The sequence below is a fragment of the Schistocerca serialis genome, chromosome 9 (assembly GCF_023864345.2).
Source record: "Schistocerca serialis cubense isolate TAMUIC-IGC-003099 chromosome 9, iqSchSeri2.2, whole genome shotgun sequence".
Lineage (NCBI taxonomy): Eukaryota > Metazoa > Arthropoda > Insecta > Orthoptera > Acrididae > Schistocerca > Schistocerca serialis.
In genome coordinates this window covers 61,348,879-61,376,243 of record NC_064646.1, presented here as the reverse complement: position 1 = coordinate 61,376,243, position 27,365 = coordinate 61,348,879, and the positions used below count along the sequence as shown (strand labels likewise).

General features: G+C 38.1%; 1 protein-coding gene across 1 annotated transcript in view; it reads right to left on the bottom strand.

The window, feature by feature from the left end:
• Positions 1-26,394, bottom strand: part of LOC126419200 (la1-like protein 13) — a 29,282-nt gene extending 2,888 nt beyond the window's left edge. Inside the window, exons 1-2 of the mRNA XM_050086335.1 lie at positions 26,278-26,394; positions 13,856-13,988 (exon numbers count right to left, since the gene is read on the bottom strand). Coding sequence (XP_049942292.1) covers positions 13,856-13,988; positions 26,278-26,380 — 236 coding nt within the window. The 5' untranslated portion in view covers positions 26,381-26,394. The remainder of the gene's footprint in view (positions 1-13,855; positions 13,989-26,277) is intronic.
• Between the last annotated feature and the right edge of the window lie 971 nt (positions 26,395-27,365).

Sequence of the window (27,365 nt, the reverse complement as noted above, 5' to 3'; positions counted from 1 at the left end):
TGAATATATAGAGGGTCTACATAAGGGGAACAGACTTGGTGACAGTATTATAGAAAGGGGGATGAATTAGGTGAAGATGAGATAGGATACTGTGAGAAGAATTTGACAGAGCATTGAGAAACCTATGTGTAAGTAAGAATCCTGGAGCAGACATTTCCTGAGACTTAGTGAGATCTTTGGGAGAGCTACCCATGGCAAACTTATCACATCTGTATTACTAGATGTATGAGACAGGTGAAGTGCCCTCATAAGAGAGAAAGAGTCCCAATTCCAAAGATGGCAGACTTTTATAGGTGTGAATACTGCTGCACCATCAGTTTAATAAGTCATAGGTATAAAATGTTGATGCAAATTATTTAAAAAAGAATGTAAAATTAGGTAGAATCAGATCACAGGAAAGATCAGTTTGAATTGTCTTATAAAATAGGTTGAAGGTAGGCAAACCTATGTTTATAGCACTTGTAGATTTAGAGAAAAGCTTTAACAGTACAGACTGAACTATACTCTTTGAAATTTTGAAGGTAGGAGGGATAAAATGTGTTGTTGTTGTGGTCTTCAGTCCTGAGACTGGTTTGATGCAGCTCTCCATTCTACTCTATCCTGTGCAAGTTTCCTCATTTTCCAATAGCTACTGCAACATACATCCTTCTGAATCTGCTTAGTGTATTCATCTCTTGGTCTCCCTCTACAATTTTTACCCTCCACACTAACCTCCAATAATAAACTGGTGATCCCTTGATGCCTCGGAATATGTACTACCAACTGATGCCTTCTCCTAATCAAGTTGTGCCACAAATTTCTCTTCTCCCCAGTTCTATTCAGTACCTCCTCATTAGTTATGTGATCTACCCATCTAATCTTCAGCATTCTTCTGTAGCACCACATTTCAAAAGCTTCTATTCTCTTATTATTTAAACTATTTATTGTCCATGTTTCACTTCCATACATGGATACACTCCATACAAATACTTTCAGAAATGTCTTCCTGATGCTTAAATCTGTACTTGATGTTAACAAATTTCTCTTCCTCAGGAACGCTTTCCTTGCCCACCTGCTACAAAGAAAATCCTCGCAGCACAAAAAAGAGCAATAAGAATCATTTGTGGTGTACCCCCACGAACCTCATGTCAAAATCTTTTTAAACGACTTGAAATACTGACAGCAACATCTCAGTACATATATTCACTGATGTGCTTCATAATAAATAACCCCACTCTGTATGAAACGAATTGCCTACATCATGAACATAACACCAGAAGAAAAGAGGATTTCCACTGTGAATTAAAGAACTTGACGCTTATTCAGAAAGGGGTAAAGTACGCTGGAGCGAAAATTTTCAATTCCCTACCCAACAGCATCAAAAGTATAAGGAGTAGTACATCAGTATTTAAACGTAGCTTGAAAAATTATTTACTTGAGACCTCATTTTATTCATTAGAGGAATTCTTTCAGAGAAATAAGTAAAACCCAGATTGGAAAGATGTTTTTAAATTTTTTGACACTGTTTACTGTGGTTCATGGTGTGGGTTCCTGTAGTCATGTCCTAGTTCATGAACCACGGGCAACGTATGAGTGGCCAAGTAAGTGGTCCCGACAGTCGGGATACCAGTTACTTTGGAATAAGGCTGGGCATCTCGGACATATTCTGAGTCGTGGTCACCTTTGTGCTCATACGACAAAGACTACCAAATCCACGGGTTAGTCCCTCAGCCGTTAGGGGTAAAACCCAATGGGACTCGGGGCAAGTAAGGCTAGCAACCTGCTTCCCTGGTACTTTAAATATGATGCTGGCAACAATCAGAGCAAAATGCCTCGGACCTTTGGAGGTGACGGAGTCCCACCTCTAACTGACAAACCAGGGACTCCTAAGATACGACTTGGCAAACAAATGGTAATGAGATGGGGAGCTATTAATATCAATGGGGGCTACTCTGGGAAGAAGGTAGAACTGGCAGAGACTGCAAGTAAGATGGGGCTGGACGTTTCAGCTGTTAGTGACATTCGGGTAAGGGGTGAGAAAGAAGAGGTAGTGGGAGAATACAAGGTCTACCTGTCAGGAGTCAAAGCAGGAATAGCACAATGGGGTGTAGGGCTTTACATCAGGAAAGAAATGGAACCCAGCGTAGTTGCAATAAGGTATGTAAACGAACGACTGATGTGGATAGATTTGACAGTGTCTAGCAAGAAAATTAGGATTGTGTCAGTATATTCGCATTGTGAAGGGACAGATCAAGATAAGATGGATAGTTTTTATGAGGCACTCAGTGATGTAGTTGTTAGAGTAAAGGACAAGGACAGTGTTCTGCTCATGGGTGATTTTAACGCCAGGATTGGAAATCGAACAGAAGGGTGTGAAAAGGTTATGGGTAAATTTGGAGAGGATATGGAGGCCAACAGGAACGGGAAACAACTCTTGGATTTCTGTGCCAGTATGGGCTTAGTAATTACAAACTCCTTTTTTAAACATAAGAACATTCACCGGTATACTTGGGAAGGCAGGGGAACCAGATCTGTCATTGACTATATAATAACAGATCAGGAATTCAGGAAGGCTGTGAGGGACACACGTGTATTCAGGGGATTCTTTGATGACACTGATCATTATTTAATCTGCAGTGAAATTGGGATTGTGAGGCCGAAAGTGCAGGAGGTCAGGTCCACATGTAGGAGGATAAGAGTGGAGAAACTTCAGGATAAGGAAATCAGGCACAAGTACATAACAGTGATCTCAGAAAGGTACCAGTTAGTTGAATGTAGTCAATTACAGTCATTGGAAAAGGAATGGACAAGGTACAGGGACACAGTACTAGAAGTGGCTAAAGAATGTCTTGGAACAGTAGTGTGTAAAAGTAGGATGAAGCAAACAGCTTGGTGGAATGATACAGTCAAGGCAGCCTGTAAAAGGAAAAAGAAGGCGTATCAAAAATGGCTACATACCAGAACCCAGGTAGACAGAGAAAGTTATGTTGAAGAAAGAAACAAAGCCAAACAGATAATTGCAGCATCCAAGAAGAAATTGTGGGAAGACTTTGGAAACAGGTTGGAGACTATGGGTCAAGCTGCTGGAAAACCATTCTGGAGTGTAATTAGCAGTCTTCGAAAGGGAGGTAAGAAGGAAATGACAAGTATTTTGGACAGGTCAGGAAAACTGCTGGTGAATCCTGTGGATGCCTTGGGCAGATGGAGGGAATATTTTGAAGAGTTGCTCAATGTAGGCGAAAATGCAATCAGTAATGTTTCAGATTTCGAGGTAGAATGGGATAGGAATGATGATGGAAATAGGATCACATTTGAGGAAGTGGAAAAAATGGTCAATAGATTGCAGTGCAATAAAGCGGCTGGGATGGATGAAATTAAGTCGGAACTCATCAAATACAGTGGAATGTCAGGTCTTAAATGGCTACACAGGATAATTGAAATGGCCTGGGAGTCGGGACAGGTTCCATCAGACTGGACAAAAGCAGTAATCACACCAATCTTTAAACATGGAAACAGAAAAGATTGTAACAACTACAGAGGTATCTCTTTTATCAGTGTTGTGGGTAAAATCTTCTCAGGTATTGTTGAAAAGAAAGTGCGAGTATTAGTTGAGGACCAATTGGATGAAAATCAGTGTGGGTTTAGGCCTCTTAGAGGTTGTCAGGACCAGATCTTTAGCTTACGGCAAATAATGGAGGAGTGTTATGAGTGGAACAGGGAATTGTATCTATGCTTTATAGATCTAGAAAAGGCATATGACCGGGTTCCTAGGAGGAAGTTATTGTCTGTTCTACAAGATTATGGAATAGGAGGCAGACTTTTGCAAGCAATTAAAGGTTTTTACATGGATAGCCAGCCAGCAGTTAGAGTTGACGGTAAATTGAGTTCATGGTTCAGAGTAGTTTCAGGGGTAAGACAAGGCTGCAACCTGTCTCCCCTCTTGTTCATATTATTTATGGATCATATGTTGAAAACAGTAGACTGGCTGGGTGAGATTAAGATATGTGAACACAAAATAAGCAGTCTTGCATATGCGGATGACTTAGTTGTGATGACAGATTCGATTGAAAGTCTGCAATGTAATATTTCAGAGCTAGATCAGAAATGTAAGGACTATGGTATGAAGATTAGCATCTCCAAAACGAAAGTAATGTCAGTGAGAAAGAAATATAAACGGATTGAGTGCCTAATAGGAGGAACAAAGTTAGAACAGGTGGACGGTTTCAAGTACTTAGGATGCATATTCTCACAGGATGGCAACATAGTGAAAGAACTGGAAGCGAGGTGTAGCAAAGCTAATGCAGTGAGCGCTCAGCTACGGTCTACTCTCTTCTGCAAGAAGGAAGTCAGTACCAAGACTAATTTATCTGTGCACCGTTCAATCTTTCGACCAACTTTGTTGTATGGGAGCGAAAGCTGGGTGGATTCAGGTTACCTTATCAACAAGGTTGAGGTTACGGATATGAAAGTAGCTAGGATGATTGCAGGTACTAGTAGATGGGAACAATGGCAGGAGGGTGTCCACAATGAGGAAATCAAAGAAAAACTGGGAATGAACTCTATAGATGTAGCAGTCACGGCGAACAGGCTTAGATGGTGGGGTCATGTTACTCGCATGGGAGAAGCAAGGTTACCCAAGAGACTCATGGACTCAGCAGTAGAGGGTAGGAGGAGTCGGGGCAGACCGAGGAGAAGGTACCTGGATTCGGTTAAGAATGATTTTGAATAGGTTTAACATCAGAAGAGGCACCAATGTTAGCACTGAATAGGGGATCATGGAGGAACTGTATAGGGGGGCTATGCTCCAGACTGAACGCTGAAAGGCATAATCAGTCTTAAATGATGATGATGATGATGATGATGAAGATGTTTACTGTTAAACTAATGTAATAATGCCCTAATGTAAAAATTCCTGTTTTTCTCATTTCCATTTTTGGGTCACTTTTAAACCCAAAGTGGGAAGTTTTGATTACTGTTCAAGGTTAAAATAAATGCAATAATGCCCTAAATATGAAACTGCTATCTTCACATTTATGTTGACTAGTTTTTAAGCTAATAAGTATGACTTTTGTACACTGTTATTAATACTATAACAATGTCTTTATTCTATGTATTTTATTATGTATATTGACACGTTCCACATCTGAGTGACTTGCTCACATGTACAGATCTATAGAACAAGTATGTAAATAAATAAATAAATAAAAAATTGCCAGTCTACATTTTATATCCTATCTACTTCGACCATCGTCAGTTATTTTGCTCCACAAATAGCAAAACTGATCTACTTTAAGTGTCTCATTTCCCAATCTAATTCCCTCAGCATGACCCAACTTAATTCGACTAAATCCTCATCTTTCTTATGTTGATGTTCATCTTATATCATCCTTTCAAGACATTGTCCATTCCGTTCAACTGCTGTTCCAGGTCCTTTGCTGTCTCTGACAGAATTACAATGTCATCGGCAAACTGCAAAGTTTTTATTTCTTCTCCATGGATTTTAATTCCTACTCTGGATGTTTCCTTTGTTTCCTTTACTGCTTGCTCAATATACAGATTGAATAACATCGGGGATAGGCTACAACCCTGTCTCACTCCCTTCCCAACCACTACTTCCCTTTCATACCCCTTGACTCTTATAACTGCCATCTGGTTTCTGTACAAATTGTAAATAACCTTTTGCTCCTTGTATTTGACCACTGCCACCTTCAGAATTTGAAAGAGAGTGTTCCAGTTAACATTGTCAAAATCTTTCTCTAAGTCTACAAATGCTAGAAACATAGGTTTGCCTTTCCTTGATCTATCTTCTAAGATAAGTCATAGGGTCAGTATTGCCTCACATGTTCCAACATTTCTATGGAATCCAAACTGATCTTCCCTGAGGTTGGCTTCTACCAGTTTCTCCATTCGTCTGTAAAGAATTCGTGTTAGTATTTTGCAGCTGTGATTTATTAAACTGATAGTTTGGTAATTTTCACATCTGTCAACACCTGCTTTCTTTGGGATTGGAATTATTATATTCTTCTTGAAGTCTGAGGGTATTTCACATGTCTGATACATCTTTCTCACCAGATGGTAGAGTTTAGTCAAGGCTGGCTCTCCCAATGCCATCAATATTTCTGATGGAATGTTGTCTATTCCCAGGGCCTTGATCGACTAGGTCTTTCAGTGCTCTGTCAAACTCTTCATGCAGTATCATATCTCCATTTTCATCTTCATCTACATCCTCTTCCATTTCCATAATATTGTCCTCAAGTACATCGCCCTTGTATAGACTCTCTATATACTCCTTCGACACTTCTTCTTTCCATTCTTTGCTTAGAACTGAGTTTCCATCTGAGCTCTTGATATTAATTACAAGTGGTTCTCTTTTCTGCAAGGGTGTCTTTAATTTTCCTGTAGGCAGTATCTATCTTACCCCTAGTGATATGTGCCTCTACATCCTTACATTTGTCCTCTATCCATCCCTGCTTAGCCATTTTGCACTTCCTGTGAATCTCATTTTTGAGACCTTTGCATTCCTTTTTGCCTGCTACATTTACTGCATTTTTATATCATCACCTTTCATCAATTAAATTCAATATATCTTCTGTTACCCAAGGATTTCTACTAGCCCTTGTCTTTTTACCTACTTGATCCTCTGCTGCCTTCACTATTTCATCTCTCAAAGCTACCCATTCTTCTTCTATTGTATTTCTTTCCCCTCTTCTTGTCAGTCATTCCATAATGCTCTCCCTGAAACTCTGTACAACCTCTGGTTTAGTCAGTTTATCCAGGTTCCATCTCCTTAAATTCCCACCATTTTGCAGTTTCTTCAGTTTTAATCTACAGTTCATAACCAGTAGATTGTGCTCAGAGTCCACATCTGCCCCTGGAAATGTCTTACAATTTAAAACCTGGTTCCTAAATCTCTGTCTTACCATTATATTATCTATCTTAAACCTTTCAGTGTATCCAGGCCTCTTCTATGTATATAATCTTCTTTCATGATTCTTGAATCAAGTGTTAGCTATGATTAAGTTACGCTCTGTGCAAAATTCTACCAGAAGGCTTCCTCTTTCATTCCCTACCCCCATTCCACATTCACCTACTACTTTTCCTTCCCTTCCTTTTCCTACTATTGAGTTCCAGTCACCCATGACTATTAAATTTTTGTCTCCCTTCACTATCTGAATAATTTGTTTTATCTCATCATACATTTCATCAATCTCTTCGTTAGCTACACAGCTGGTTGGCATATAAACTTTACTGCTGTGTCAGACATGGGCTTTGTGTCTCTCTTTGCTACAATAATGCATTCACTATGCTGTTTGTAGTAGCTTACCTGTGTTCCTATTTTCTTATTCATTATTAAACCTACTCCTGCAGTACCCCTATTTGATTTTATATTTACAACCCTGTACTCACCTGACCAGAAGTCGTGTTCTTCCTGCCACTGAACTTGGCTAATTCCCACTACATTTAACTTTAACCTATCCATTTCCCTTTTTAAATTTTCTGACCTGTCAGCCCGATTAAGGGATCTGACATTCCATGCTCCGATACAAAGAACGTCAGTTTCCTTTCTCCTGGTAACGATAAATACAGGGAGGAAAAAGTTATTTACAACTTATATGGAAACCCCACTACAGTTATAAGAGTTGAAAGTCATGAAAGGGAAACTATAGTTGGGAAGGGAGTGGACACGGTTGTAGCCTATCCCTGATGTTACGCAGTCTGTACGTTGAACAAACAGTAAAGGAAACGAAAGAAAAATTTGTAAAGGGAATTAAAGTTCACGCAGAAGAAATAAAAACACTGCAGTTTGCTGATGACATAGTAATTCTGTCACAGACAGCTAAGGACTTGGAAGGTCAGCTGAACAGAATGGGTAATGTCATGAAGAGATGTTGTAAGATGGACATCGAAAAAATAAAACAATGGTAGTGGAATACAGTCAAATTAAATCAGGTGTTATTGAAGGAATTAGGTTGAGGATATGGACACTAAAAATGATAGATGAGTTTTATTATTTAATCAGTAAAATAACGGATGGTGGTCAAAGTAGGAAAGATATAAATTGCAGACTGACAAAGGTAAGAAAAGTATTTCTGAAATAGACGTATTTGTTAACATCCAGTGTAACTTACTTGTTAAGAGGTCTTTTCTGAAAGCATTCGTTTCAAATGTAGTCTTATTTGGATGTGAAATGTGGATAATAGACAGTTCAAACAAGAAGAAGATAGAAGTTTAAGAAATGTGGTTCTACTGAAGAATGCTGAAGAATACAGGGGAAATCAGGTAACAAAAGTGGAAACAATGAACCAAACTGGGGAGAAAACAAATTTTTGTCACAACTTGACTAAAAGGAGCAATCAGTTGATATGACACATCCTGAGGCATCAAGGAACTGTCAGTTTGATAATGGAAGTAAATGAGTGGGGTAAAAAATGCAGAGCGAGACAAAGGTCAGAATGCAGTAAGCAGGTTCAAACAGGTGCAATTTGCAGTAGTTGGGCATAGGTGAAGAGGCTTGCACAGGATAGGTTAGCATGAGAGCTGCCTCCAACCAGTCTCTGGACTGAAGACAACAGCAACAAAATGGATGCAAGTCAATGAGGGCAGTGTTACTCAATGGGGAACATTCAGCTGGGCTTCCACGGCACCTTGGTAGAAATCGAAGGCACCATGAGAGTTGTGAACTACTTGAAGATTATTACACACCATTTGCATAAAACAGTCCTATCAGCAAATGATTCTCCTCCTGATATAATCAAAAATTTTAAGGGAAACATCATTCAATTGTACATAAGTTCCTTAATCATATTGTAATCATTAGTGGAGATTTTAATCATCCAATAATCAATTGGGGTAATTACAGTTTTCTTAGTGGTGGGCATGATAAGACATCCTGTGAAACAGTAGTAAGTGCATTCTTGGAAACTTCCTAGAAGAGAGAGTTCAAAACCCTATTCATAATGAAAATATGTTAGATCTTATGGCAACAAACAGAGCTGATCTCTCAGAGGAAGTCCACATTGTAATTGGTACCAGTGACTAAGAAGCAGTTATGGCAACAGTGAATACCAAAACACAAAGGGTGACTAAAACAAGCAGAAAGATTTATACATTCAGAAAACTAGACTGAGAAACAGTAGTGTCTTACTTCAATGAGGAACTTGAAACTTTTAGCTCAGGACTGTAGCATGTAGAGGAACTACAGCTCAAGTTTGAAAGAACAGTTTACCATGTACTGAATAGATTGGTACCCAGCAGAAAAATTAATAATGGGGAAAAAATGAGGGAGAAGGAGGTTTGTGAGATGCGGAATTTAATTGATGATGGTATACAGAAACAGAGACTACTGCTTAATAGGTATAAAACATAGCATAGCATTATAGACAGAGAGATACTGAATGAAACACATTTGGCAGTCAAGAGAGCATTACATGAAGCATTCAAAGACTATCTCAGTGGAATACTGTCAGATTATCTTTCACAAAACACAAAGAAATTCTGGTCATCTGTTAAGGCTGTCAGTGGAACCAAATTTAGTGTCCAGTCATACCTCATCCAAGAAACAGGAAATGAAACTGAGAATAGCAAAACAAAAGTGGAAACAGTTAACACTGTTTTCAAATGTTCCTTTACAAAGGGAAATCCATAAGTCTTGACCCAATTTAATTCTCATACCACTGAATAGATGAATAAAGTTAATAGCCTCTTAGTGTCAGTGGCATTGAGAAACAACTGAGATCATCAAAACTGAACAAAGTCCTGAGATGAAATCCCTACTAGATTCTATATCCAATTCATGGCTGAGTTAGCCCTCTGTTAACTATAATCTATAATAGATCCCTTGAACAAAAAACTATGCCTAGTAGCTGGAAGAAAGCACAGGTCACACCTATCTACAAGAAGGGTAGCACAAGTGATCAACAAAACTATTGTCCAATATCCAAGACATCCATTTCTTCTAGAATCTTAGAACATATTATGATCTCAAACACAATAATGTATCTCAAACAGAATGATCTCCTCCACACCAGCCAGCATGGATTTCGAAAATATAGATAATATGAAATGCAAACTTGCACTTTTCTCACATGAAATCCTGAAAACCAAGGATCAAGGCAGTCAAGTAAATGTCATACTTCTTGATTTCTGAAAAGCATTTGACTCAGTCCCACATCTAAGCTTATAATCAAAAGTACAATCATACAGAGTATTAGACAATATATGAAACTGGACCAAGCAGTTCTTGGTAGGGAGGACACAACATTTTATCTTGGATGGAGAGTCATCAACAGATGTAGAAATAACTTTGGGAGTGTCCCAGGGAAGCGTGTTGAGTCCCTTGCTGTTCATGTTGTATATTAATGATCATGTGGGCAATATTTATAGTAACCTAAGATATTTGCAGATGATGCAGTCCTCTAGAACAAAGTACTGTCTGAATGAAGCTGTTCAGATATTCAGTCAGACTTTGATAAGATTTCAAAGTTGTGCAGTGATTGGCAACTTACTTTAAATGTTCAAAAATGTAAAACAGTGCACTTCACAAATTAGTATCCTTTGAATATAATATCAGTGAGTCACAGATGGAATGTGTAAACTCATAAATATACTTGGGTGTAACACACAGTAGGGACAAGAAGTGGAACAGTCACATAAGCTAATTTGTGGGTAAAACAGGTAGCAGACTTCAGTTTATTGGTAGAATAATAGAGAAATTTAATCAAAGCTTACAAACCACTCATGCAACTCATCCTATGATACTGGTAAAGTGTGTGGGATCCGCACCAAATAGGACTAGCAGAGTATATTGAACATATACAGAGAAGGGCAGCATTAATGGTCATAGGTTTGTTTGACCGGTGGGAGAGTGACACTGAGATGTTGAAAGCACTGAACTGGTAGATTCTTGAAGATAGACATTAACGGCCCCAAGAAAGTCTACTGAAAAAGTTCCAAGAACCGGCTTTAAATAATGACTCAAGAATATACTACAACCACTTACATATCACTCCCAGAGGTATCATGAGGATAAGATTAAATCAATTACATCATGCACAGAGGCATTTAAACAATCATTTTTCTTATTCTCCACATGTGAATTGAACAGCAAAAAAGCCTAATAACCAGTACAGTAGCACATAACCTCTGCCATGAACTTCACAGTGGTTCACAGTGTAGATTTAAATGTAGATGTAAATTTTGTGATCTGTGCATATGCATCTGGTACCACATACCACCAGAAACCAATCAACTGCTTGCTGAATCCATTCCACACAGAATTACTACTGTAATGTGTTCCATAGAATGACCAACACACTATTGTGTATGTTGTCATAATGTTTTAGCTCATCGAAGTATAGTTTTGCATAAGTTGCACAAGCAGTTGTTAGCTAACAGCTGGCCTCTGTCAATCTCTACAAACTGTTTGTGTAGAAGTTTTGTGGAAAATATGAATGTAAGTGAATGTAGGCTCACCACTGACTAGCACATTCCTCCAATTCCACAATTTGCCCTCTTATGATTCATATTGGCACATCTTACATATTTGATATGCATGAAATGAAACCCAAAATGACATACTATGAGTTCTAAGTGAAGTTAATATTCAAAACAAAAACAGAAAAATACACTGTAAGATTCTAAATGTGTCACTATGCTTACTGTAAAGAATTTCATTTGGAACTTCCCATTAGGTAAACAATGTTTCAAATGATTTATTTACTATGTTATATGGAGTATACACTTACTGTGTCATGACAAACAGTAGTTTTAATATCACAGACCATCTCATGTTACTGAATTCTTGGGTAATAGCCTTTGGTAAATGCCAAATTCTGACAATGAGAATTGTTCGAAGAAAATATCTTCAACAACACAAACACACAAACAAAAAAAACTTTGCATTTCTGTTAGATTTATGTACCAGTTACTGTACAATCAAATTTACTTAGGTCCTGTTGTCTGAAAAATACATAATTTGATTCTTAGATGACGCACAAATTGTACCTTAAAAGAAGGAACATTGTGCTACAAAAAATTGGAATGTAATCCATTATAACTATTTAATGAAGGTGTTCCATAAATGTGAATTCAATGTATTTGAAGGAAAGTGTTGCTTCTCATTTGTTTATGTTATATTCTTTGAAAACTCTGCTCTGTTTCATTAAGTAAATCTGCAATTGTGGAATAAATAACTTATGAAGAGTTATTGAACACTATAAATATTAAATGCTTTTTTACTGCAGTAATCGACATGGCACTGAATAGTGACTCATGAGGGGAAAAGAATCTAGATTTATATCGAAAATTATTCCCATACCTCCCTGGCTTCAACCTTTGCTAGTCCCTGTCTTATGCTGCATATCCCCTTCCCTGCTCCTACTACAGTAGACATATCCTTTCTATTCCACCAATGCACTCACAAGTCCTTTTCTCTTCTCTATTTCTCTCACCTCCCATCCCCTCCCCCCTCCCCATCCAGCACAGCCTCCCAATGCTACACCTAGCAGGTCTGTCCTGTCCCCAACCTGTCCTCGCATACCCCCAATGGCAACGCTAGCATCTTGTACTACCCCTACCCTGCAACCCTTCCCCCTCCCTGCCACCTGCCTCCTCCTTATGCCCATTACCCATCGCAGCAGGTTGTAGCTCATGTCAGATGCATTCACAGTCAATCATTAGTCCTTGGAAATAGCAGCCATGTTTATGTGAGTTGTTATATATATGAGTTGTTATAGTGTGAATGTGTGAGAATTCTACTGCTGAGGAAGGATCTTATCTGAAAGCTTAAATATTCTTCTTTTTTTTCTTTGAAAGCATTAATTCTGTAAGATTAAAAGTTAAGCTGTTTCCTGTGAACCAGTTGTAAGCCTTGGCCATTAGTTTCCTTCGGGTTAATGTTAGTCACGTTTTTAGTCTCTTTATCAGCATACTTGTATCAGCAACAAGTATCATTGGTTTTGTGAGACCTCAGATGCCCATGGTAAATAATTACTGCCTGTATTTTTGTTGTCAATGTTCCAAAACACTTTCACAAGACTTCCTAACAATTTAATTTGTATTCTTTGTCAAGATAATTCTCTTTTTCAAAAAATCTATCTTTACTTGCCCTTCTTTATTTATTCCATAGTCATTAAGTTTTCTCCCCAAACAACAGAACTCTTCTAATATTTCTCATGAGTCATTTCATAATCTGCACCGCTGATCCATGCAGGATACCAAATAATGAAATTTTACTTATTGCACATATGTTTTTCCAGAAGTGTTTTTCTTGCTATTGCCATTCTGCATGTTATGTCTTTCCAACTTTGGCCATAATCAGTTGTTTTGTTGCACAAATAACAAAACTTATCTATAGCTTTCAGTGTTTTATTTCGTAATTTAATACACTCAGCAGTAACTGATTTAATTCAATTACATTCCGTTAGCCTTGTTTTCCTTTTGCTGTTGTACATCTTATAACCTCTTTTCAAGGTACCATCCAGTCTGTTAAACTGCTGTTCCAAGTTGTTAGCATTCTTGACAGAGTTACAATGTTACTGACAAACTGTAATGTTTTTGATTATTTTCTCTGAACTTCAATTTCTTTTTCGAATTTCTCCTTGTTTTCCTCCATAGCACATGCAATGAATAGACTGAATAGCACAGTGGATAGACTATAACACTGCTTTACCTCCTTCTCAATTATTGCTTCCCTTCCATAGGCTTTGACTGTTACAACTGCTGTCTGATTTCTGTACAAGTTGTAGAAGACTTTTCACTCCATATATTTATCCCTAATTACCTCAGTCAAAACAATGACTTTCTGAAATCTAAATGGCCTACAGAACTTGAAATTTAGTGAATAATTAACCACAATAGTGTGCATACTAGTACTCACGAGTTGATCATGAGCTCGAAGCCATTGTCAGTGCTGCTACACTGGTAGAGCACACACTCTCCTTTGGCAGGTTCACTGGCACCTGGGGCCAGCACCAGCTGCAGCTCTGGGTCGTAGCACTTCCCTGGGTAATCTGCAGAGTATGAAACATGCATGTGATTTACAAGTTATTAATTACACTGCCTGGAAACTGCCAGCTAACTATGACATATTCATATCTGTCTGCAAATTGCTGGGGAAGTGTGAGGTAGTCACATCTTTTGTTGTGTCTGTTGTACGTTACTGTTAGAGGGCAATGACAGTCCACCCAAGTACTATACACAACTTTGTTATTGCAGGTCTGTTAACTCGCAAAATATAGTCTGATTGATTTGTGTACCATGACTTGAAGAGACTGTTAACAACAGATGCAGTGATATTGTTGTGAATAGTGTCTAATCTTGTTGGGGAATAGATACAAATTGTCACTAGAAAGCTTAAAATTGTTGACTGGTTTAATAGTCAGCTTATCACCACTGTAGAAAATTACCATGGGAAAAATAAAAAGTATAACACTGGTCTGCCTCTCCGGGACACTGGAGGAATGGCACCTCTTCCCAGGTGACCACCATATTTGCCGATGGTCATCATCCGGAGTGGTGCAGAAATACGATTCGCCTGAACACTACGCAATGCCATTCACCAGCAGTTTGATGCTTCTTGGTCATGGCATTGCTTCAACTGCAGCCATTTCTGTTCTGATGTTAATGGGATTATAATTGCTTAGTCCAGTTGTTGCTAGACTAGAACAGTGGTGTGGGATGACAGGTGATGTTTCACGGAGTCCATTACTGGTACATGGATGGCAGGCACAGATGTGAAAGTGTTACATTGTGCTTGGTGGAAAATATGTTGATTCTCCCTTGTTGTGGTCTGTGTGTAGTTATCTTGAATGGGCTGTGTACACCATTACAGGAGACTAGATATCTCAAAGTGTGTACTTAAAGTACATTCAACAAAATAATCCCTGATTTTCGATGTCTGTTTGTTAATTGAGTATATTTATTGGTTTGTTTTGAAAGCACTATGAATGTCAATTTCATCCACAGCATACATTAATTTACTATACTCTTCTCCACCTTATGTATTAGCTTCAAAGATTCCTCATTGTTAAGGGTGTTATGACCATAATTTCTCAGATGTTCACTAAATGAGGATTTCCAATTCTCGATTTTGTTTGCACGCTCTCTGAATTTGGTACATCTACCGGTGTGCCCCAATCAGAAACTTCCACATTTACCATATTTGATTTCATAAATTCCTAATTGCATAAGTGGTTTTGTTTTGTGGGTGGTGCGCATACTTATTTTCCCTTCCATGTTTTCTGTATCTGTTATATGCTTCAGTTTATATAACTCTTAGGTTTTGTTCCATAGAAGCAATATTTGCATTACTCTCTATGCATTGTTTTGTCTTCCTCTTTTTGAAGATGGAGACGATGACAGAGAACTTAGTTTTCAGCTTGTGACTTAGAGAAGGAAGATGTGTTTTGTAAGATGGCCCACTATTATCTGCTATTCACAATTATATGTGATGTAAATAATTTATTTATTTATTTATTTAACATCCATATTATCACATTCATGATATTGGACTTGTCAAGGTATAGAACAGTATAAAATATTACACATTTACATCATGTACAAAATCTTATCATTGGTATCAACACATCTTTGTAACAAGAACATTATTCTGCTTAATTTGATTATAAAATTATATATGTACATACAGACAGAATAAAAACTAGCAAAACCCCTTGGTTTATTTTACTAAAACTATTAAATACCAGTACTAACTAGGCGTAGTAACATATGGCACAATAGCTAGGTGCATAATTAAATACATACATGGATGAAAGAAGTTTGATTTTATCTAGGAATGGTTGATAATTATGAATTTTTGTTTAGTGAGTTGTGAAGCAGACCTACAGATTTGAGCAAAATTCCAGATATTCATTAATGCTGTAGAAGCTGTTGTTTATTAGTAGACTTTATAGTCCTTTTCTGAATGTATTAATGTTTGGTATTTTTTTGACGTTATCTGGCAATGCACTATACAGAATTTTTGGTTTGTAAACAGCACTGTCCTGATATATTGATTTTCTGTGCACATCCCTATGATAGTCATCCCTGTTCTTTGTTTGATAATTGTGGATCTCACTATTCAAAGCTGAAACTCGATGGTTTTTTTTATGAAGAAGATGCTGTCAAATATAAATATAAGGTCAGGATTTTAATGCCTTAAAGATACATCTACATGGTGCTCTGTAAGCAACATCACTTATTAATCTTACAGCTTTCTTTTGGAGCTTAAAAGACTTCTTTGCAAAATAGGTATTTCCCCAGAACACTATACCATACTTCAGAAGACTATGCATGTATGCGTAATAAGCACTTAACACTGTTTTTGTGTTGCAGCAGTCTTTAAACACTCTTAATACATAATAGTACTTACTTAATTTTTTATTAAGCATTTCTACATGTTTTTTCCATGTTAGATGCTCATCCACCCAAAATCCTAAAATTTTATGTGATTCTTTTGCTGAATTTGGCAATTCGATAATGCGAATTTTACATTGGTCCTATTTTTGTTCCTTACATCGTTGAAGTTCACCCATACACTTTTCTTGTTATTGACAACTAGACAGTTATCTTTAAACCATTTTTCTGCCACTTCTGCTGTTTTGTTGATTTTTTGATGCATCTCATAATCATTCTTTCCTTTTATAATGAAGCTGGTATCATCAGCAGATAATATGGTATCAGCTGTTGAAAACTGTTGTGGTAGGTCATTAATAAAAATCTAGAATGACAATGGTCCCAATACCGAGCCCATAATTAACTCTTTTATATTCAGAATGGTACACATTTCCATCCTGACAAATTTGTACTCATTGTTTCCTATCAGTTAAATATGACTTGAACCAGCCTTAGGAAATACCAGGGACACCATAATTATACAGTTTTAAGAGCAGTAGATTATGATTTATAACATCAAATGCTTTAGAAAGGGCCAAAAACAATCCACAGATCAGTTTCTTGTCCTCAATAGCTTGGTAAAAAAGTTTTAGGAAACTGAAGAGAGCCGTCTGTGTAGATTTGCCTTTTCTGCAGCCATTCTGTGTATTTACAAGAATTTTATTTTTGTTTAGGAAGCCTAGTGATCTGCCATCCATTAGTCTTTGAATTATTTTCGAAAATACAGATAATAATGACAGTGGTCTGAAATTTTTAATGTCAAACTTGTCAACACTTTTACAAACTGGTATTACTGTGGAGTGCATAAGTTTACTGGGAAAACACCAGTGCATACCCGTAAATTTACTGTTCTCACAGGATAATAAACGAGCAAGGTAATCAAAATTCAGTTTTGTGTCTTCTGTGTATTTTTAATAAATTGGTATCATATTTTCCTAGAAGTCTGTCCACAAAGGAGTGATGATAAAATAGCACAATTACAGTGTTCTTTGTTCCAAGTGGCAGGCTGTACAGCAAGTGATCACTGAAGTTTTCATGGGACAAATGAGATAAAGAAATAAAAAAAATCAGCAAGTACAAAAATTCAGTTTTAATGGAATACTACAACGGTCAAAATAAATGTTGCATTTTGCCGAAACTTTATTACTGAACATTGTGGTCCAGAAGTACGTTACGATATCAATACAATGGTTTTATTTATTTATTTATTATCATCCCAATGATCACATTTGTGATATAGGATTTGTCAGGGTACATTTTAACAACTATATAATATCTTTACAAAATTTGTATCTGTGCTGAATTCATATTAATCTATCTTATGTTTAATACAATATACAACTAATAAGTGTTTTTATAACATAATTTATTATGCACTGATGTAATTTCATTTGTCACATTAACTTAAACATATATTTTATACAGTTGCGCAGAGAAATTCACTTATGCTGTAATAGCATTTGTCAAGCATGTGGTTCTTTATAGCAGTTTTAAATTTATCCTCATTTTCCAGCTCTTTGATATGTTTTGGTAGTGCATTAAAAAGTTTGATGCCTTGATTACATACATGTTTCTGGCTTCGGGTCCTCGTTACAGCTTGTATGTGGAGATCTTTACATTGCCGTGTATTGTAATTATGGAAGTCTGTATTGGTTTTCATTTTGTCCTGATTTCTTTTGATCACCAATGGACATTTCAGAATGTATAATGATGGAATTGTTAAAATTTTCAATGCTTTAAAAAGGGGCCTACAATGTGTTTGAGGTGGGCTGTGGGTCATTATCCGAATAGCATGTTTTTGTAATTTGAAAATCTCATTTAGACGACAATTTGTTTTCCCCCAGAATACTATACCATACGACGCAGTGGACTGAAAATAGCCAAAATATACTAATCTGGTACAGTCATTGCTACAAACTCTTGAAATTATTCTAAGCACAAAACATGCTGAATTTAGTTTTAGTGCTAAGCTCACCACATGGTCCTTCCAATTAATCTTCTCATCAATGTGCATACCCAGGAATTTTGCACACTGTACTCTTTCAAGTTGTTTGCCCTCCATGGTGGGAATTAGGTCATCCTGTTCACTTACTTTTCCATATTGTACATAATTAGTTTTTTTTTTGCATTCAGTGTTAGCTTGTTAGCACTAAACCATTTTTGTATATCTTGTAGGACATGGTCCACAGTACTGTGCAATGACTGCTTCATATCACTAACTATTAAACTAGTATCATCAGCAAATAACATGATTCTAGCTTTTCCCTCTGACACCTGAATATCATTAATGTAAATGAGGAACAGCAAGGGGCCTAATACACTTCTTTGGCGTACTCCTACTGTGACCTCCCTTGGATCTGATCTTAGTTTAATTTTTTGATTAATATTTGGTGCTGTAATTTCAACCACCTGCATCCTCTTTTCCAGATAAGACTCAAACCACTTTTTTACCGGTCCTCTGATATCTATAGCTTCAAGCTTTTTCAAAAGTATGCTGTGGTCAACAGTGTCAAAGGCTTTTGACAAATCTAGATTTATCCCAACTACACTTTTTCCCTCTTCCAATTTAGTGATTATTTCTTTTGTGTATTGTAGTACAGCTGTTTCAGTACTTCTCCCAGCTTGAAATCCATGCTGATTACTGTTTATCAGATTGTGCATATTAAGATAATGTGTGACTCTATATTTCATTAGTATCTCTAAAACTTAAGAGAAAGTTGGGAGGAGTGAGACAGGCCTGTAGTTTTCTATTTTAAGTTTATTAACCTTTTTCAACAGGGGAATGACTTTAGAAATTTTCAGTTTTTGTGGAAACGCGCCCTCAGCCATTGACAAGTTTGCTATGTGCGCCAATGGTTTTGCTATCTGATTAGCTGTTTTCTTTACTAATATTATTGGCACCTAATACACAGACTTGAGACTTTTAATCACTTTTAAAACTTCCTTTTCGTTTGTTGGAACTGCCATCATACTGTTGGCTGCCTTGGGTGCTTCCATCTTACTCTACTCCCCAAAATTCCTGCTTAATGTCTGGGGTACATTTCAAAAGTAATTATTAGGCATGGCATATTTATCTACCATTTTATTCTCCTCATCTTTTAGAATAATTTCCTTGTCTTTGGTAGGTACCCCGGTTTCTTTTCTCACAATTTCCCATGCTATTTTAGTTTTATTTCTGGACTGTTTTATTTCCATATTATTACTTAATAACTTTGCATTTGCAATTACTCTGCGGTGTATTTTCCTATACCTCTTTACATATTCTATAAAATCAATATCTGTACACTCCCTCAACTCTGAATTCAGTTTTGTCATGTTTTCACATGATTTCTTAATACCAAGAGTCATCCAAGAACTTGACTTTATGTGTACAGTAGACTTGATTCTGGTCAGTTTCTTTGGAAAACACATCTCAAAGTTTATCATATAAATTGATGCAAATACACTGTATGCCTCATCTGTACTTGACTGTTTCATAACATCTAACCAATTTTCATTTTCTAAGATACTTATGAACTGATGACAGCTGTCCACACAGAGAATTTTCTTTTGTAAATATTATTTACACCTTTATCTTCCTTTGACCTTAAAGGGATTTCAATGGTGAGAGCATTGTGGTCAGACAATCCTAAATCTATGTTTGTTACCTCTATGTCAGTTGCTGAAATATTTGAGAAAATGTTATCTATGAGGCTATTGGAGGTGTTTGTTATTCTAGTTGAATTGTTTATGTGTGGTGACATGTTGAAACATATGTCCAAAAAATGCCTTTTCTGTTGACTTTCAACTAGAAGATTAATATTGAAATCACCGCAAAGAATAATCACACTTTCTTTTTTGTAAATAGTATTTGGCAACAATTCTAATTTATCAAAAAAGACTTCTGTGTTTCCACATGGTGACCTATACACTGTTATGACTATGACTTTTTTCATCAGGCCATATAGCTGGACAGCACCTGCTTCAAAAAACTTTTCAATACTTAAGTTCTCTGCTTCACATCTCTTTTTAAATTCTAACTCTTGTCTAAGGTAAATACCGACTCCACCACCTTTTGCAATTTTCCTACTATAATTATTTGCCAGTTTAAATGGATTAATATGAATACTACTAATTTCTTGGTCCTTACACCAATGTTCAGTAATACACAAGACATCAGGTTGGGTGTTACTTACTGCTATTTCAAGTTCACAATATTTGTTCTTGAGGCACTGCACATTTAGAGTCATAATCTTTAGAACAGGGGAGTGAGCACTGATGGTATTTCTCCTTTCGTTTAACACTGTTATCTCGGAGTTTTGATTATGGCTGGATACCAAAAATCCTGTTGTACCACAGGTTTCTTGTTTCTGTTGCTTTTCCTACTTGAAGTGGATGATGCTGATTGATTGTTCATACTAGCTGTGGCAGCTGATGACATTTTAATATTTACAATAGCAGATGATGATGTTTTTAGTGCTTCAGCAAATGTTGCTGTTGTTAAGGTTTTCATTTCTTCTGCTTCTGCCCTCATTTGGAGTGGGATTTTAGGGAACTTTTCTACTGTTATATGGCTTATTTCTTCTAGTATCTTTTCACCCATCATCTTTTTTCCATAATAGTTCCTGTGCTGTCCATGCCTCGTGAAATGATTTCTCACTGAGCTGTTTGCATCCACAAAAGTTGCACACTTAAAAGCACAGCAGATCTTCCTGAATTTATTATTTGTTGACTTTATTTCTTTGTTTACACATGATTCCTCGATTAGATCATGTCTATGTGGCACACTTACAACGAGAACCTTTAAATTTAGATCTGACAGGTTTTTTAGGGTTGTTTGAAGTGCCCTTGTCGCTAGTTGGCTTTCATTTTTGTATATGTCATTTGCTCCACCTATTAGCACACAGCATGTTCCAGTCTTAACTAAGTTTTCACAATTATTTACTATTTCATTAAGGGGAGCACCAGGTTTGACAATGGCTGTTACTCTGAATTGGGACTGCCGATCATTTATTATTTGTGCCACACCCTTTGCATGACTATCACCTAATACACAGACTTGATATTTGTTGTTCTCCAGGCGCCCTCGTTCCGTCGTTTTTATAGTACACTTTGAAGAAACATTTCTCTCGTTAGAACACACAGATGATCTAGATTTACTTTCACTTGTCTTATTTTTTGAGTTCACATTTCGTCCTGTCGTGTCTTTATTACCCGTTTTTCTTTGCACTCTATTTACTGACGATGTCATACCGCCAGAAAGATTTCGTTTACTACTAGCAGAAGTTTTGTTTGAAACGAAAATTGCCGGTATGTTTTCATTACACTCGTTCTTTAAATCTTCATAATTCTGCTGCTTTATCAGTTCCTCTAACTTATTTACGTAACGATTTGCAAGCACAAGGTCTTGCCGAAGCGATGCAGTAACACTTTCTTCTATGCAGTTATCGTATCTTGACAAAGCTACCGTTAGTAGATCGCAGCATTCCATGCCACAGTCACATTTCGCGTCCCATTCTTCCGTTCCCGCGAAACACTTTGCATGAATCCATTTTTGCGACACTGCGCATAACCTGATACCTTTCGCGATGTAGTCATTGCACTTTATACAATTTATACTCGATAGAAGAAAGATTAAGGAAAGGCAAACTTACGTTTATAGCATTTGTAGACTTAGAGAAAGCTTTTCACAATGTTGACTGGAATACTCTCTTTCAAATTCTAAAGGTGGCAGGAGTAAAATACAGGGAGCGAAAGGCTATTTACAATTTGTACAGAAACCAGATGGCAGTTATAAGAGTCGAGGGACAAGAAAGGGAAGCAGTGGTTGGGAAGGGAGTGAGACAGGGTTGTAGCCTCTCCCCGATGTTGTTCAATCTATATATTGAGCAAGCAGTAAAGGAAACAAAAGAAAACTTCGGAGTAGGTATTAAAATTCATGGAGAAGAAATAAAAACTTTGAGGTTCGCCGATGACATTCTAATTCTGTCAGAGACAGCAAAGGACTTGGAAGAGCAGTTGAATGGAATGGACAGTGTCTTTAAAGGTGGATATAAGATGAACATCAACAAAAGCAAAACAAGGATAATGGAATGTAGTCGAATTAAGTCGGGTGATGCTGAGGGAATTAGATTAGGAAATGAGGCACTTAAAGTAGTAAAGGAGTTTTGCTATTTGGGGAGCAAAATAACTGATGATGGTCGAAGTAGAGAGGATATAAAATGTAGGCTGGCAATGGCAAGGAAAGCGTTTCTGAAGAAGAGAAATTTGTTAACATCCAGTATTGATTTAAGTGTCAGGAAGTCATTTCTGAAAGTATTCGTATGGAGTGTAGCTATGTATGGAAGTGAAACATGGACGATAAATAGTTTGGACAAGAAGAGAATAGAAGCTTTCGAAACGTGGTGCTACAGAAGAATGCTGAAGATTAGATGGGTAGATCACATAACTAATGAGGAAGTATTGAATAGGATTGGGGAGAAGAGAAATTTGTGGCACAACTTGACCAGAAGAAGGGATCGGTTGGTAGGACATGTTCTGAGGCATCAAGGTATCACCAATTTAGTATTGGAGGGCAGTGTGGAGGGTAAAAATCGTAGAGGGAGACCAAGAGATGAATACACTAAGCAGATTCAGAAGGATGTAGGTTGCAGTAGGTACTGGGAGATGAAAAAGCTTGCACAGGATAGAGTAGCATGGAGAGCTGCATCAAACCAGTCTCAGGACTGAAGACCAGAACAACAACAACAAATTTACCCGTTTACCGTGGAACTATTTATACACACTTCTACACGCGATGACGTTCTAGCGGAAACAGTCCATGTTCTTACAATGAGGGGGACAGAACGCACAGTGTATGGCAACCCTGTCACCCATAACCACTGCAGTAACTGTGCTGTGTGTCATTACGAAAGTTGTGTTGCTTCAGGGTGGTTCAGACAACAATAGCGTACTATCAGAGGCTCCGTATAGTTATTATCATGCTGCAGGAATGAGACAGGTGGACGGACACAGCGAAAGTTGCTGTGAGTCAAATTGATGTTTCGAGAATCTGCAAGAAGTTTCTGACTGTTGGATCAGTTGCGGATCGTCACAGAACGTGCAACAGGGGTGCAGGATTGATATGTGCATATAACAGCTACGACGGCAGTTCCGAACAGCTAGAGGACTTCAAGTGGCAACAAAATCGATACGAAATGGGCTCGATGAGCGGGGATTACACCCAGAAGACCTCTCAAGGCTTCTCCTCTAAATCAGAGAGGAACTCGTGTTGCTTGGGCACGAAACCACTCTTTGTGGACTATGCAGCAGTCTCCAGCGTCACAACACTGATATTCGTGTGTGTAGGCAACGAGGACAACCCCAACGGTGTCGTAGACAGCCACCCTTATCAAGGCGGTTCAGTCATGTTTTGGGGTGGAATAATGTATGGCTGCGGGCACTCTTGCGCCAATACAAGAAAGGACGACTTGTGTGAAGTATCGGGACGACATCCTTGCACGCATTGTGGCTCCATTTGGCAAACACCTTAAAGAGGCATTCACGCTGATGAACAATAATGCACTGTCGCACCGTCACAATGTTGTGTAGAACTTCCTAGTGGAGCATAGAATCAGTCGGATGGCATGGCCTCCGTATTCTCCCGATCTGAAGTGCATTGCGAATGCATGGTCCGTTCTAAAACGAGGGTATGCAATCGTTCTGTCCCATCGGCATTATAGAGGTCGTTTTCTAGGAGTGGGACAATTTCTCACAGACCTATCCGGACAATTTGGTCAAGAGTATTTCTAACCGCATTCAGAAATCTCCCATTACACGAAGGCCCAATTGGTTGATAAACAGTTATGCAGGATGACACTGAGAAGAAACACATTTGCAATGGGATCTTTTTGTTTTGGTTTATCGAGTGAAAATGTATTTATCTTCTTTGTTTTTGTTTTCTCATCACTGTACTACCTGACAGAACAAAATCAGTTTTGTTTCCTATTATGTTTAGTCTTGACAGTGAGCCAGTATGCAACAGTTGTCGTGACCAATGTATGTTGAGAATTGTTTCTTGGCAAACGTTTAATTTATCTTCGCGATGTAGCCAAGCGGAATGCACTCTAAGGTGACGTAAGTTTACCGTGAATGAAGCCACAGGTAATTGCTAGTAATTATGTGTGTGAATTATTTACTTATTCTTATCACCGAATTATTTACGAGAGGAAACGGATTATAATTTTAAAAAAGGTGACTGATTAAACTTCATGTGCAGGTTCTTGATCTTACCTGAAATGCATGAATTTCATAGTCGCTATTCAGGCTAATCTTTACTTTGATGATATATGAACCTGCTCCGAATACAGTCGTTCGGATTATTCAAAATAAAGCCTCTAAGAATTAGTAATCTTTTGCAATGCCAACTGCCGCCAGATAAGGCAGGTGTTTTTCTCGTACTGAATACGAGAAATGGGAAATGATGCACAGGCTTCGCTACTCTTGTGGTAGTCGAAATTTCGTAATAGTGTCTGGCAAGCGCTATTAAAGTTTTCACCTTTGGCGAGTCGAAGTCAGGACACTGCCATCTTGGGCAAGTCAAAAGTCGGGTTTTTTTTTTTTTTTTTTTTTTTAAAGATAGCACTGGATGTACTATTGTGTAGGATAAAATTGAATGTTAATGTGTGCTGTATAATTTCTGTAAGAATCAATGCAGCCTGTGTTTAAATTATAGGGAACAGGCCATAGTGGAATCGAATAAATAAATAAAAGGTAGCACTCCATATATTAAACGTGCAATTTTTACTAACGTTCGTCAATTTTCATCCTTACTCCACAGCTAAACTACAAGTGCCAGCATCCAGAATTGTCTCAATTATAAGGAGGCCCAATTGGCTCGTAAACAATGTGGTATGCAAGATGACAGTGAGAAGAAGGTAGTGTGTAATGGTACTTGAATTACGTAACCATTACGGCACCTTATCTGAACCTCTCGATACCAGTAATATTCTACTGTGTTTCTGTAAAGTAGTTGACATATTTCTGAGACAACATTCAGATTAGATTTCATTAATGTAGTGGTACTTTGATACATCGATATGTTTATGTTGCAATGATATTATTCTTATGTGAATTCTTTATTTTGTCACCATGATCTTTGACGTACTTGTAACTCTGAGTTTTGGGCGCACAAGCGGTTATTAGAGAGTCAAGCTTTGGTCGTCATGTTAAAAAGACGCAAATTGTAGTCAGTTTATGAAATGTGAACGTTAACAGTGATATTTTCAAGTATGTTTTATATTGTGAAGTGATGTTGTGGAACGAGTTACGTGATATTGCAACAGAAGTAATAAAAAAGAAGTGTAACTTAAATTGGGAGTGCTGATTATTTTTTTACATCACCATTGTGCTAACTTTGAAAGATTTAATCTTCAAGAATGGTTTGTGAAGCGCATCTACAAAACTTTTGAATATAGCAGAATAAAACCTTGGTCTCTTTGCATCCGAGCTTGGAATCATCACCACATAGATTTTCGACAATTGAGCCATAATTTTACGAGACCAGCGCCTAGTTTATTCATTATTACACGAAATGACTTTATTAACTGTGCTCTAATGACACCTGCCACATAATAACTTTGTTGTTGCCCGAAAATGCAGTATTTAGCAGCGTGAGCAACTCCACAATCATTATTAAATTTTGACCTTTGTTGTGGTAGGGTTCTTATAAGTGGAAGCTTTTGTAAGGTTTTCTTTATGTTTATCAAGTGGAAATGTTTTTATCTTCTTCTTTTTTGTTTGTTTACGAATGCACCTGGCAGGAAAAATCAGTTTTGTTTCCTGTTATTTAGCGTATTGAAAATAAAGCAATATGCAACATTTATTTTGGCCACTGTATATTACGCTGAGTTATTATTTTTTAATGACGTGGTCGACGTTGCGACTCACCTGGGCTGGGGGGCAGTCCCTTCCTGGCCTCTGCCGCCTGGGCCACGCCCACCACTGCCACCAACGCCGCCAGCGCCCACACCACAACCCGGGAAGCGCGCATCTCCCAGCCGGCTGCTCAGCGGATAATGGCCGGCGACCAGGGCGGCGCGCGCTTTTAAGCACGGCGTCGGCCATTACCTCAGCCCCGGTGCTTTCCCGTCCTCTTGTTTTTCCACACACGGCCGCTGACCTTGAGAAACTCTCCGCCCCGAGCACGCGTTGACCCGGCAACTTTTAAACCGATCGAGTTCGGCGTCTGTTTTTCTCGGAACGGAAGGGAGAGTTGGTGTATAATAATTAACAGCGACATCTGACACGACTGAAAATATACGATAATGGAAGCAAGTCGGTTCCAGTAAACAGAGAGACATGAACGTGCTATTTGCGAGATAACTCGGACGTGCGGTTACGTCCCGCCACTTAAGTGCTGAGATCTAGCTATGGTTTATTTTGAGTGGCATTAATACCAGCCGCCACTAATAATACGGGGTGTCCCAGGAGGAACGGTAAATATTCAGAGATGCGGGAGAAGAACTCATTTCAAACAAAAACCGACATATGGATATACGCCCTATTCCGAATGGTTTCCGAGATAGAACACACTTAGGTGGCGAGCACCAATGAAGAGAAATTCAAACTAAAGTAGTAAGGTACTAAGAGAGAAGGAAATCAGTGGCTGAAACTTCCTGGCAGATTAAAACTGTGTGCCCGACCGAGACTCGAACTTGGGACCTTTGCCTTTCGCGGGCAAGTGCTCTACCATCTGAGCTACCGAAGCACGACTCACGCCCGGTACTCACAGCTTTACTTTTGCCGGTATCTCGTCTCCTACCTTCCAAACTTTACAGAAGCTCTGCAAGGTTGGCAGAAGAGCTTCTGTAAAGTTTGGAAGGTAGGAGACGAGATACTGGCAGAAGTAAAGCTGTGAGTACCGGGCGTGAGTCGTGCTTCGGTAGCTCAGATGGTAGAGCACTTGCCCGCGAAAGGCAAAGGTCCCGAGTTCGAGTCTCGGTCGGGCACACAGTTTTAATCTGCCAGGAAGTTTC